This window comes from Thamnophis elegans, chromosome 4, assembly GCF_009769535.1.
Source record: "Thamnophis elegans isolate rThaEle1 chromosome 4, rThaEle1.pri, whole genome shotgun sequence".
Taxonomy (NCBI): Eukaryota; Metazoa; Chordata; class Lepidosauria; order Squamata; family Colubridae; genus Thamnophis; species Thamnophis elegans.
The window spans coordinates 108,375,140-108,389,529 of record NC_045544.1 but is presented as its reverse complement, the minus strand read 5'-3'; the positions used below and the strand labels follow the sequence as shown (position 1 = coordinate 108,389,529).

The 14,390-nt window shown below is 41.7% G+C and overlaps 1 protein-coding gene across 1 annotated transcript in view; it reads right to left on the bottom strand.

Moving 5' to 3' along the window:
* The window catches only part of KIAA1841 (KIAA1841 ortholog), a 42,054-nt gene that overhangs the window by 7,628 nt on the left and 20,036 nt on the right, over window positions 1-14,390 (bottom strand). Inside the window, exons 8-15 of the mRNA XM_032214897.1 lie at window positions 14,128-14,214; window positions 13,920-14,030; window positions 9,639-9,762; window positions 9,273-9,425; window positions 7,963-8,108; window positions 7,617-7,716; window positions 6,488-6,520; window positions 3,848-3,947 (exon numbers count right to left, since the gene is read on the bottom strand). Of these exons, the coding sequence (XP_032070788.1) occupies window positions 3,848-3,947; window positions 6,488-6,520; window positions 7,617-7,716; window positions 7,963-8,108; window positions 9,273-9,425; window positions 9,639-9,762; window positions 13,920-14,030; window positions 14,128-14,214 (854 nt within the window). The remainder of the gene's footprint in view (window positions 1-3,847; window positions 3,948-6,487; window positions 6,521-7,616; window positions 7,717-7,962; window positions 8,109-9,272; window positions 9,426-9,638; window positions 9,763-13,919; window positions 14,031-14,127; window positions 14,215-14,390) is intronic.

The window sequence follows — 14,390 nt, the reverse complement described above, 5'->3', positions numbered from 1 at the left end:
ACAACGAATGAATTTAAACATATGTTTAAATAGTTGAAACTGTAAGTTTCTTTCTTTAAATACAGCATGCCGGAGTGATATGAGGGAGGGAGGGAAAGAGGGAAAGGAGAGAGGGAAAAAGTGATTCTGTAATGCAAGAAATAAGAACACAAAACAGTAACATGAAATAGTATAACATATATCATCAACATATAAGATCAACATATAAGATCCGATATTGAGATGGCTCCAATGTAATTAACACCTGCTCTTTGCCTTTTTTTTTAATTGGGGCTTTTTAAAAGTTTTAAATAATAATATTAATACTTCATTGATTGTTTTGTTTTATGCTTTTTTTATATAGAGAATTTTTTATTTTTGAAAAAAGTAACAGACAAAACACAACAGCAGAAAAATATCTTCCATTACAAATTGTAAAAAGTGTGTCAAGTGGTTACAAAGAGCTTTCGTGCATCCCTTCCACAGTCATCACCTACAATTCATATCAAGTTATATATTTTAAATCAAATATATATATATATATTACTATCATTATACCTCAATCTTCATATGACTATAATTGTTTATACGTCCCTTTATATAAAATATTCCAAAATTTAAAGCAAAACCACATGATGGCATTCCGTTATCTATTTTCAATATCATTCAACAACATTACATCTTTATAACACTTTCTAAATAAAAATTAATCATGTTTACTAATAAAGTTTCTAGACCTCTTTTCTTAATCATTGTTTACAATTTATATCCAATTTCCCTTTTATCATGTCAATACAAATATCACATTATTATCATTATCAATCATTTATTTAACAATATCTGTCATCATTTCATTTTTTTTCTTTTTGGTGTTAGTTTAACTAAATGATCACCATTTAGAATTTATACCAAATTTCCTCTTATCAAACCAATATATATATGTACATTGTTATTATTATCAATTATTTATCTAACTATCCATTATCACTTCATTTTTAACATAATGCTCTAATTTCAACTAAATTTGACTAATATTTTGTTATTAGTTTTTATATCTCAACCTGTGTCTTTCTAGTAATAGTGGAGTCTTATGTCTTTTGCCATTTGTGGAATTAGTCTTCTGGTTATTTCCTTAATCAAATTTGTGTGGACTTCTCTTTGCAACTTATTGCTTTTTACATATCTTATAAAATCTCGAGACCCTCCATCAGCTTCTTTAATCAGCTTATCTTTGATTATCAGTCGTGCTTTTGTCAAAGTTTCTCTCCGTGAATCCATTAATTCTTTTCTTTTCTCTTCTTCTATACCTTGAAATCTGGGGTAGAGCTCCTTTCCATCTATCTTCCCTTTCAACTCTTTCCATCTCCAACCACACTCAGTTCACTGTCAGTATCCACAATTATCTTGCCTCTTTGTTCATTTTTCTCTTGGGTTTTTAGGACTCTAACCTCCACTTTTTCCATTTGCTGGATATCTTCATTTTTTTCCATCAAATTTTATTGCATTACAATCTATATTTTCCAATATCTCTCTGTTGTTTCTAATAATTTTTGAATTTCAAACATAATCTGTTGTAATGTTATGTTTTCTTTTTGCCATTCTTCCAACTAGTAAACACTGCCACTCTAGTTTCAATACAAAATTTTGTTTTCACTTCTCTCCAGCTGCCAAAGAAGCATCCAAAGAGCACCTGCATAAACAATCCATGCTCTTCTCCTTATCTCTTCTGTAAACAAGCTGAAGCCTTTGAAGTGCAAAGTCAAAATGATCGAAGAGAAAAAAGAGAAAGCAATATTTCCAGGACTCAACCTCCAACCTCCAAGTGGCAGTGTAACTTCTTTTCCCTCTGATGTTACTACCCTCTTTATATTCCTTTTATATCTTCTTTATATTCCAGGCTTAAAAGAAACAAAATGCTTAAATGGAGCAAAACAAAGAAAAAAACCCATCCAATATTATAAAAATAAAGAAAAAATTTAATCCATAGGTAAAAAAAAGAAATAGAAGAAAAACCAATACTTTCACTTTAAAAGTAGGAAATATTTGCAAAACTTCCATCCATAGAAAAAAGGATAACACACTGTCAAATATAGCTTAATTTTGCTGCTTATTTTCTTTTCTTTGCAAGTTTAATTTAGCTTTAATTTTTTTTGGAGGGGGGGCAGTTTCTTTTATAACAATAAAATTTCCTCACCAGATGGAAACACTTTCTCTTTCCGCTTTCCTCCTATGGCAGAGCTGTCCCAACTTCAGCAGCTTTTGGCTGCGCTTCTGTCGTTGGCAAGAAGAGATTCTCTTGGATCAATCAGGGAATTTGCGATGTCCCTGAGATCAACAAGACGTACTCTTCTCTGTCACCGTCTCTTCAGGACAGTTTAGGTCCAAAAGGACCGTCCAATGGCAAAAAAAAATCGACTGCGATCTGGAGCTCCAAGTTCGCACATCATACCATTTGCAATGTCAGCTCCTGTCTCTGTTTTGCTTTATGCTTTGTTGTATGCTGCCAATTCATTTGTTTGAGATGGGTGGCCATATAAACATGACAAATGAATGAATGGATGCATGCATGCAATAATGAATACATATTAAAGTTCTAGGTGGTATACTGATTTGTGAAAATATTTTTCACTTTCTTACATCCCTAATTGTTATCATACCGTGTTTCCCCCAAAATAAGACAGGGTCTTATTTTCTTTTTACGCACAAAATATGGCTTGGGCCTTATTATGAGGGGAGGGTTTATTGTTTTGGGGTTGCCGGCCAGCTGCTCTCTTGCAAGCGGGCTCCCAAAGAGCCGGGCACAGCCTCATGGGTGAATGGCTGTGTTGCACTGTTGCAGCAGCGTAACACTACAGCCATGAAGCGTCCATGCTTACGAGCAGCCATGCGGCAAACCCCCTTTACAGCCGGGCACAGTGCCATTAACTGACCTAGGGGTATGGCCAAGCTGCATAAGTGCCTGTTCGCCGCCGCCCGGCTCCTGCGGCTTGGTGCCTTCCAAATGCCAATGAATGGTGCTCTGCACGGCTGGAGAGCGGGGTCGCTCATACGCCTCCCAGCCTCAGGATGCCCTGGCCCACCTCTCTCTACAGAGCCAGGGCACCTCCGCTGCCGCTGCTACTACCATCCCAGCATGGCTTTTTCGGCAGCTTCCAAACCGAGTCGTCTGGCAGTGGCCGCTCTGGGCGTACACTCTATGGTTGTACGCTCTGCCGACAGCCAGCCCACAACCATAGAGCATACACCCAGAGCGGACACTGCCGGAAGACTCAATTTGGAAGCTGCCAAAAAAGCCATGCTGGGATGGCGGTGGTAGCAGCGGAGGTGCCCTGGTTCTGCAGGGAGAACTGGGCCAAGGCATCATGAGGCTGGGAGGCGCACAAGTGGGAGCAGAACAGCTGCTCATGCAACCCCCTTCTCCAGCCATGCAGAGCGCCATTCACTGGCATTTCAAAGGTGCCAAGCCATGAGAGCTGGGCGGCGGCGAACAGGCCTTCACGCGGCTTGGCAATACCCCTGTGCTGTGCCCGGCTCTTTGGGAGCCCGCTCGCAAGAGAGCAGCCGCCCGGCAATCCCCCTCTTCAGCTGGGCACTGCGCCGCTCACCAATCTAGCAGTATCCCGAAGGCACCAAGCAACTTGATCACCTTTGACCCCCCCAGTTGTCGCGGCTTGGCACCTTCAAGATATCGCTAGGTTGGTGAGCGGCACTCTGGCTGGCTGGAGGTGGGGGGTTGTCCAGGTGGCTTATTTGCGGGGAGGGCTTATATTTTTGCCCACCAGAAAAGTGTGGCATGGCCTTATTATCAGGATATGTCATATTTTCGGGGAAACACAGTATTTAATATTACTGCCAGAAAAAAAAATACCTGCTTTCCTGGACACTTCTTCTTCATCACCTATTTCATCCTCTGTGACTTCAGATCCAGTTGTATATTCATCATCTTCTGAAAGCAGCAACTGTTGTTTCTATTATAGCCAGGGGACAGGGAGGAAATTAATGGATACTACTCATCTCTGAACAATAATAGAATGTTAGGTCACAGGATTCACATGATAAACTAGAAAGAGAAACTGGTTGCTTTAAAATTGAATGTTCTGTTGTCATCATCTGGTATATGTGTTTGAAAATTATTCCCTATATGAGCCTTAAGGAATCTTGGACTTGTGTATTATCTAAGAGATCTAGGTTTCACTTTCTACCACATCTGAATTTTAAAAATTCTAATTTTCCCATCTTGATTATGGTGGAATGGAAGTAGTATGGAGAAGGTATTCTATATTATCTATTCCCCTAGCTCCCATAAACAATCCAGCAGTCTCATTCCGTACTAGTTGTGGTTCTCAAACTAGCATTTAAAAAAATGGTTCTTTGCAGTGCATTAAGTAGTCATTAAATAGGGCAAGAATGACAGATTTTCTTGTTCATTTGAATTAAAAATAATTTCTTTTCCTATCACCAATTCCAGACACATCTTCAACGTATAGAACTTTTAGGATTAGTAGATCAAATGAAAGAGCTTCTTGACATTCTTATATTGATACATTGGACTAAAACATATATATGTTGAAAAACAGGGGAGACAACAAAGAACTTTAGATCATCACCATTTCTAAAGCAAGGAAAAGTTGGGATGTTCTTAAAAAAAATTCAAATGGAAACATTGCAGAAACTCCAAGGAGTAGCCAGTCAAAATGATGGTTAGCATCTAATAATTTGAGTTTACTGCTCTCAGATATCTGCATGGCACTGGAATCTAGGGTAAGAATAATCAGACATTCTCCTAGTAGGTGGAGACATCATCCAGGCATGGGTATGACTCCGTCAGGATCCAATACAACTGGGTCTACAAGTATTAAAGACACGCCCACGAGGCTCCTCCCCAGAAATAGACTCAGTCAATCCTTCGATTAACTCTGTCTCTGTATCTCTCCTTGCTAATTAATTCGTTTTTCTCTAAAATTTCTCTAAAATTCTTCCAAAAATTCTCTAATTGGCTTTCTTTCAAATTGTGTTCGATTGGTGCTAATTGTTCATTCTTTTAAGACGTTGCAGACAAAAAACCACTGCCGGTTTATTCTATGCATGTCACATAATTGCAGGAAACTATTGTGAAGATTATTTATTGCTCTATAGTTTGCAGTTTTTCAATTTAGATCAGTGGTTCCCAACCTGTTTTTGGCCATGACCCACCTAAGCATCTCTAAAATCCTGGTGCCTCCCCTGTGATATATAATTCTTACTTTACTTAAAAAGTGAACTCTACTCTCCCGGATGAAGCCTAAAAGGCCATTAACTTGGTTTAAAGAAGGTTCAAATTGCCCCCATTAAAAATCAAATTGCCCCCTTGTGTGGCGTGTGCCCCACATTGGGAACCACTGATTTAGATGAAACAGAGAAGGCAACCCTCTCTTGCCTGGGAGTTCAAGATTGGTAGCACTATAAACAGCTGATGATTCATTCTCATATGACTTGTGTTTCTTATTCTTTTAGATTCTGCCTAGCAAAACATTTATTTACCCATGCATTCACTTATTTTAGAACAGCTCTCATATCAAAAAGAAAAAAGGCTTACAAATTTCAACCAGGTGAAGTGACTCAGAGTTATAGCAATCATCAACATGTTTAGAAATTCTATTATGACTCAAAACAGCCCAAATATAATGGATTACGTCCGGCACCATTTTCTTTCCCAGTAGGAGCTACAGATTGAGCTGCAAAATCATGATTTACACCACAAAATGCTCAGGTCATGGTTGAGAACCATAACCTACTAAAATTCAATGAAATTATAATGGTAAAATGTAAAAACTGCCACCTTGAGCTCCTAAATGAAAAGCAGGATATAAACTTAATTAATAAATGAATACAAATTCAAAAGGAAAAGAAAAAAAAACAAAGAAAGAAAGAGAAAAAGAAGAGCAAAACCAATAAACATTCAAGTATAAGCCACTGTAGCAATTAAAATTGCAGAAACTACCTTCTAGACTATAGCACTTGGGATAGCAATAGCACTTAGACTTATAAACCACTTCACAGTGCTTTTACAGCCCTCTCTAGGCAGTTTACAGAGTTAGCATATTGCCCCCAACAATCTGGGTCCTCATTTTACCCACCTCAGAAGGATGGAAGGCTGAGTCAATCTTAAACTGGTGAGATTTTGAACTGCTGAACTGCAACTAGCAGTCAGCTGAAATACCCTGCAGTCTGCACTCTAACCACTGTGCCATTTCGGCTCAATGGTGTGAAGGAGATGCTTTAAAGCTGAACTAGTAACTTTCCAAATAATGTTCTGACTTTAACCTTTCCGGCCAGAAACTTGCAGTTTCCCACAAATTATCTACCATATTTCTACCCTAATATTTTCTGAGGACAGTGGTTTAAGTTAAGTTTCAAAGGGGGTTTCCTTGAAAGCAGGACCCTAGTATAACAAAGCAACTAAACATGCAGAATTTTGAGAATGAAGGAATTTTATATAATGGAATGTAAATAACTAAGATAAACATACCAGCTGAAGAGTCCAGTTTTTCAGAGAAAGGAACTAAAGAAAGAAAAGAAAAGAAAAACAGGACAGAAGTGAGTTGGAGAATGTGGCAAGTCTACTGTGAGCATTTTTAAAGGGGTCTAATGCATACACAAAGGACAGTTCTCCAGTTACAATGCAAAGGAACGGAAATGATGCAGGGATCCCGTGCCACCCAAAAGGAGTGGTTTATATCAGCAGTTCTATGGTCCTAGGAAAATGCTAGGCTATAATAACAACTCAAAAAAATTCAAAATCATAATATGCTGCATTAAATGATTATTTGAAAGTTCCTCTTGAGCAGGATTTTGTTCTTTGGTACAAAATCATCTCAAGATGTAAAGTACCCAAGGAAGCAATATTTTTCAAAATTCAAACTAACATTTTTTTTCTTACTTTATCAACCAAATAATATCACAATCCTATCTGCACCGGTGATAATAGAGAGTCACCATGCACACAATGATCAAATTATTTTTCTGCCTCTGGCAATTTGATGTTTCATGAGTGTGCTTAGTGCTCTTGTGCTTCACTCATCTTTTCAGTGTCTACTTTAATGAATTGCTCTCCTTTTCAAGCAAGCCTTCATTACATCTAACATAGTAAAGCTTCTGTGAAGGCAGCTAATGAAGGCAGAAGACAGAGTGTGGGAAGGGAATTCATATGTAACCAGTTTAGTATTGAACAATAACCAATTTCTTTATCCCAAACACCTGGGTCTCAGCAGCTTTACCTGTTTGGAAAGAACTCAGCTAACATGAGAAAAAAAGCAGATGTCGATAGGCATCTATGCATCAACCTTGAATCCAATTTACTGAGCTGGCAGAAAGAATTTCCCCTACGTTTTGTACTTACACATTCCCCTTAAAGAACCCAAGGTTAATGTGCTTCTTTTGAAGGAGAAGTGAGGATATCTGCAATAGTCCAAATAGTGCTACATTTTTTATTATTGCTCAAGCTTGATGGGAGATCCATCCAACAACATTTGGAAAGCCACAATTTCCATACACCTGTCTTAAAGAAAGTGCCTCCCTGAACTTATTTTACTCAATTGGAATAAGCAGAGTGATAAGCTTAATGGAAAATTAAATACAGAGGGGAGGGAATTACTCACAGCATTAATTTCTCCTGCTTTGGGCCCCCATGATGAATTTGGCTCCAATAAAATATTACATTCAAAACCCTTCTCATCATTCAGCCCTATTCCAGAATTGCTTCAAAAAACAAAAAGAAACAGTGATGATATTCTAGTCAGAATTCTGAAGGCAGATGACAGTCTAAAACAGAACATATTTTTTAAAAATGGCAAAATATTAAATCAGCAAAATATTAAAGCATCAAACACGATACTTGATTATGCACAATAATAATGTTGATTCTATAGAAGGTTATTTAACTGATGGCGTACATCTAGAAATTATTTTACATAGATAAATAATAACATATACCTATTTTCTTACCTGTTCTGGTCTTTTGAAAAAGGAAGTACAATAATATTTCGGTGCTGAATCAGATCATTCAGTATTTTAGCTGTCTGATAGGGCACATTATCCCCACCTTCACCTCCAGGAGGCAAGCCAATCACATGATCTCTTACTTTACATCCCTTTTATTAAAAAAGAACCCAGAGAGAAAGTCAATGAGACAAATTAAATAATACATAATTATAATGTATACAATAACACAATCTTTACAAACAAAAGTGATTTTGGCCCAATGATTATAACACTTGTTATAACATATGTGATTTTGGATAGCCAGTATAATGTATGGTTATTGGGTTGGATTACGAATGAAGAAAATGAACTCGGGCTGTGTGTGTGTGAGAGAGAGAGAGAGAGTCCGTGCGTGCGTGCATGCGCATGTGCGCATGCAGGAGGGATGGAATCAAAAGGGGCAGAATGCAGAAAATAGCAGTACAATATCATAATGCAATCTTGCCTCCTTTTTATGTATGTGCTCTTACATTGCACTCATCTATCAACTGATATAGAACTAGTGACATAATAGCACATTTTAACAAAAGCAGAGATTCTGTGGCGATCCATATTTCACGTTCTAGCCCCTCCTCTGCCACAGAAGAATAGTGTGTGCTTCTCAGCTCTCCTCAAAGGTTTGTTGTTGTGAAAAGTAGGCCTTGTACTGTATTTAGGTCTCTGTGCTTATCTATCTTTCTTTCTTTCTATCTGTCTATCTATCTATCTATCTATCCATCCATCCATCCATCCATCCATCCATCCATCCATCCATCCATTTATCATCTGCCTACCTACCTACCTACCTACGTACCTACCTATCCACCCATCTCTTATTGAACTCTGGGCGGTTTACATCACAAAAACTTTAAAATCATCAGAGACAAATACTCCTAATCCAGTAAAAAAGAACGTACCATCAAAGTAAAATCATAGTTATAAGATGGGGAAAGAGGAAGCCAGAATTTTGGGGAGGAAGAGGAGGTGAGATTGACTCTTAATTAACCACCTACATTAAAATACTCCCCTGTTGTGGGAACAATGGTCTGGGCATATTAAATAAAACTAAATATATAAAAATCATTCAATGAATCATGCCTCATTACAAGTCAAACACAAAAAAGTAAACACATAAACCAAATTTGCATACTGGCTGGATGGCATTCATATAAATAAATCTGCAGCAGCTCATTAAAAGGGCAATAAAGCTTTGGGCTGGACTGGAGATTGAAGGTGTAAATTGGTTATACGCTATGTGGCAGGATGATTTCAAAAGATTTCTTCCAAATACATACTTTTGGAATAGGAGCAGGATCAAATCTAAGAACTTTTTGGTTACAGCAGGGATATATTCCGGTACCAGTGGAACCAAGAGAACTTGCTACACCAGGATAGAGGACTGGTTGAGGATGATATTGGCAGTGTGAAAACTCAGTGCACAGGAAAGTCTGCAAGAGACACCCAATAGCAACAAATATATATATTATCACCACTACCATTCTTGAAGTCTTCTTTTTTTACTTAAAAAAGAAGAAAAAGCTGCAAATCAGACTGGACTCTATGATACATTGTCCTTAAAAATGTATATTTCTTCAAAAATGCTGCTATATAAATTTTAAGACAACTAAAAATATCCTCATGGGGCTAAAAAAAATACTCACTTGATTACACCTCGAACAGGTCAACCAATTAATAGTTCCCCAAAGACGCCAGTATACATCTCGCCATGATTTTAATTCTTCAAAAAGACTCAGGAGATACTCATGGATATCCCAAGATTTATCTCTATAGAGAAAAACAAGATGCCGTTTTAAAGAAACTCTGAATAGAGTTTAAGTTCTAATAACCTCACTGGCATATCCATATTTATTTGACAACAGCATGGAATTTACCACTGCTTCCTTCCAAGGAATTATTTTGAATAAAGCCTTGGCATTTCTTCATTGTCTCCCATTCAAATAGTAACTCAAGTGTGACCCTGCTTACCTTTTGTTTTCAGTCAAAGTAACTACGGGGGCTATGGGGGTGGCTGAGGGGACCAGAGACACGGGAGAGGGTCGGGGTATTGCGGTCGTAACAGGGAGGGGCAGATACGGCGGGGACTTTAGGGCAGGCCATTACCGGGGAAGGAGGGTTCGCTACATTGCAGAGATCCCTCCTTCCGGCCCTAGGAGTCCCACTCCAAGACCAGATGGCGGAAGTAGTCAGGACCCTGGTCTCAGGCTGTTGTCGCTAAATGCCAGGTCTGTTGTTCATAAAGCTCCTCTCGTCCGGGACTTAATTTTAGACGAGAGGGCAGACCTGGCATGTATTACTGAAACCTGGCTGGGCCCAGAGGGAGGAGTCCCCCTTGTAGAGCTGTGCCCAGAAGGATTTCAGGTGCTGCATCAGCCGAGAGCCCAGGGAAGGGGTGGGGGTGTGGCCGCCGTTATCCGGGAGTCGTTAGTCCCTCGTAGGGTCCCTGCTCCGGAGATTGTCGGGTGTGAGTCTTTGCTGTTAAAGTTGGACCTCAAGGGTCAAGTGGGTCTGCTGCTAACGTACCTGCCTCCCAACAGCGTTGCAGCAGCCCTCCCCTCGCTCCTCGAGTCGGTAGCCGAGCTGGCAATTGAGTTCCCTAGGTTGATGGTCCTGGGGGACTTCAATTTGCCGTCGCTCGGTGAAAACTCTGATGGGGCGCAGGAGTTCATGGCCTCCATGACAGCCATGGGCTTGACCCAAGTAATTCGAGGCCCAACCCACTCAGCGGGACACATGCTTGACCTTGTATTTCTCTCGGAGCAGTGGATTTGTGATCTTGGTCTGAGGGGGAGCGACATCATACCCCTGTCGTGGTCAGACCACTGCCTACTGAGGCTCGACTTCCGGAGGCCAAACCCCCACTGTAGGGAGGAGGAACCGACCAGGTGGTTCCGCCCCAGGCGCCTTATGGAGCCGTCAAGGTTCCAGACAGAGCTTAGGGTTATTCCTGACACTCTCGCCCACAGTCCGGTGGAGACTCTGGCTGCTGCGTGGCACTCGGCAGCGTCGGAGGCCCTCGACCGGATTGCGCCACTGCGGCTCCTCCGAGGCAGCGGATCCCGGAGACCCCCTTGGTTTACCGAGGAACTCCGGGAGATGAAGCGCCGGAGGAGATGCCTAGAGCACCGTTGGAGGTCCGATAAGTCCGAATCGAACCGAGCAATGGTAACCACCTGCACCAGGGAATACACCAGAGCACTTAGGGCAGCAAAAAGATCGCACATAGCTACCCTGGTTGCATCCGCTGAGTCCCGTCCAGCCGCCCTGTTTAGGATAACCCGCTCCCTATTGAACAAAAGGGAGGCGGGGGAACCCTTGCAGGGCAGGGCTGAAGAGTATGCCCAATTCTTAGCGGACAAAATTGCTCGGTTTCGGTCGGACTTGGACTCCACCCCCGCAGTTCCAGCCGAGGCACAGGGGGACCAAGTAGAACAGCTCTGGGTTGAGTTTCAGGACGTTACCCCCGGGGATGTGGACAAGGCCATGAGAGCTGTAAGTACCTCCACCTGTGTTCTGGATCCGTGTCCCTCATGGCTGGTTACGAACTGCAGTGAGGTGACACGAGGCTGGATCCAGGCGGTCGTGACCGCCTCCCTTCGGGAGGGGAACTTCCCCGCCGCACTGAAAGCGGCGGTGGTGAGACCCCTCCTGAAGAAACCATCTTTGGATCCAGCTGTTCTTAATAGCTATCGTCCTGTCTCCAACCTTCCCTTTTTGGGGAAGGTTGTTGAGAAGGTGGTGGCCTTTCAGCTCCAACGGTCCTTGGAGGAAGCAAACTACCTAGACCCCTTCCAGTCAGGCTTCAGACCCGGTTACAGCACAGAAACCGCTTTGGTCGCATTGATTGATGATCTCTGGAGAGCCAGAGATGAAGGACATTCCTCCATCCTGGTCCTCCTTGACCTCTCAGCGGCTTTCGATACCATCGACCATGGTATCCTTCTGCGACGACTGCGGGGGGTGGGAGTGGGAGGCACCGTGCTACGGTGGTTCTCCTCCTACCTCTCGGACAGGTCGCAGTCGGTGTTAGTGGGGGGGCAGAGATCGTCCCCTAGGCCCCTAAATTATGGGGTGCCTCAGGGTTCGGTCTTATCCCCCCTGCTATTCAACATCTACATGAAACCGCTGGGAGAGATCATCCGCAGGCACGGGATTAGATACCATCAATATGCGGACGATACTCAATTGTATCTGTCCGCCCCGTGCCAACTCAATGAAGCGGCAGATGTGATGAGCCGGGGTCTTGAGGCCGTTATGGACTGGATGAGGGTTAACAAGCTTGTGCTCAACCCAGAAAAGACCGAGTGGCTGTTGTGTTTTCCTCCCAAAGATTTGACTAATATTCCAACACTCAGGCTGGGGGGTCAAATTTTGCACCCCTCAGAGAGGGTTCGCAACTTGGGAGTCCTCCTGGATCCACAGCTGTCATTTGACCACCACCTAACGGCTGTGACCAGGGGGGCATTCGCCCAGGTTCGCCTGGTGCGCCAGTTGCGACCCTACCTGAATCGGGAGGCTCTCACAACAGTCACTCGGGCCCTTGTGATCTCTAGGCTGGAATACTGCAATGTGCTCTACATGGGGCTGCCCTTGAAGAGCATCCGGCGGCTTCAGCTAGTTCAGAACGCAGCCGCGCGAGTGATTGCGGGTGCACCTCGATTCACCCGCATAACACCCATCCTCCGCGAGCTGCGCTGGCTGCCTGTCGATCTCCGGATGCGCTTCAAGGTGCTATTAATCACCCATAAAGCCCTACATGGCAGTGGATCTGGATACTTGAGAGACCGCCTTCTGCCAATTACCTCCCTGCGACCAATAAGATCCCATAGACTAGGCCTCCTCCGTATTCCATCGGCCAGCCAGTGTCGGCTGGCAACCACAAGGAGGAGGGCCTTCTCAGCAGTAGCCCCGGCCCTTTGGAACGAGCTCCCCGTGGAGATTCGTACCCTCTCCACCGTCCAAGCCTTCCGCATAGCCTTGAAGAACTGGCTCGCCCGTCAGGCCTGGGGATAAGGATAGTTACCCCTCCCGAATGATGAATGTATGTTGCCTACCATTTTATTACATGTCTTCTATCTTGATGTTTGTGTTCCCCCCTTCCCAGTTTTATGTGAGCCGCCCTGAGTCCCCTCAGGGAAAAGGGCGGCCTACAAATTCTAATAAAACTACAAAAAAAACTACAAACATATATTTGAGACAGAAACAGGGATTGCATTGATTTGCTAAATTATTTTGTTAATAAATCTATATTTCAAAAGTCATTGTTTCCTAGCCATTGTTCCCTAAACACCTGATTAAAGCTGTCAGCTGGAATAATAGAATAGAATAAAGGAGTTGGACCTTGGAGGTCTTCTAGTCCAACCCAAGCCTAGGCAGGATACCCTATACCACTTCAGACAAATGGTTATCCAATATCTTCTTAAAAACTTCCAATGCTGTAGCATTCACAACTTCTGGAGGCAAGTTGTTTTAACTATCAGAAAATTTCTCCTTAGTTTTAAATTGCTTCTCTCCTTCATTAGTTTCTTGGCCTACCCTCAGGTGCCTTGGAGAATAGTTTGACTCCCTCTTCTTTGTGGCAACCCCTGAGATATTGGAACACTGCTATCATGTCTCCCCTAGTCCTTCTTTTCATTAAACTAGACATACCCAGTTCCTGCAACCGTTCTTCATATGTTTTAGTCTCTAGTTCCCTAATCATCTTTGTTGCTCTTCTCGGCACTCTTTCTAGAGTCTCCACATATTTTTTACATTGTGGTGACCAAAACTGAATGCAGTATTCCAGGTGTGGCCTTACCAAGGTATTATAAAGTGGAGGCATTATAATAGAGGGAGTGTAGTTTATAAACTAAAACTTTTCTATAGCATATGTTAAAAGAAGTCAAGATAAAAACACAAAAAATGCAAAATGACGTGTGAAGCACCTTATGTGAATATAGAGAATATTTCCATATTGATCCACATTAATCTTTCCAGGAATACATGGGATTTTTCTTTCAGTATCCTTAATAAGAAGTTTCTTACATAAGTAACACCTGCACAAAAAACAAAAATATGAGAATGATATTACAAAACTGCTATGAGCTATGGAACATATGCCAATATAGTGCAAAGCAATGGAAATCTGTATACCTGTACAGGGTTGCAGCATTTCCCTTAGAATCTGCATTCTGATGCTCTGGATCAAACAGTCTTTCTATCTTCTTACAGAAAAGTTTGCTGTTAGTTACAAAAGAAAAGGACTCATAAAAATGAGTTACCAAGTATTTCATTCATATTCTAAATGTTACATTACAAACAGAAGAAATGTGCCTATAATATTGCAGCAATTTTAAAATTTAGGGCTAGGGATAAAATCTCACCAAAGAAGAATAGAGTAATATTACATTAATAGT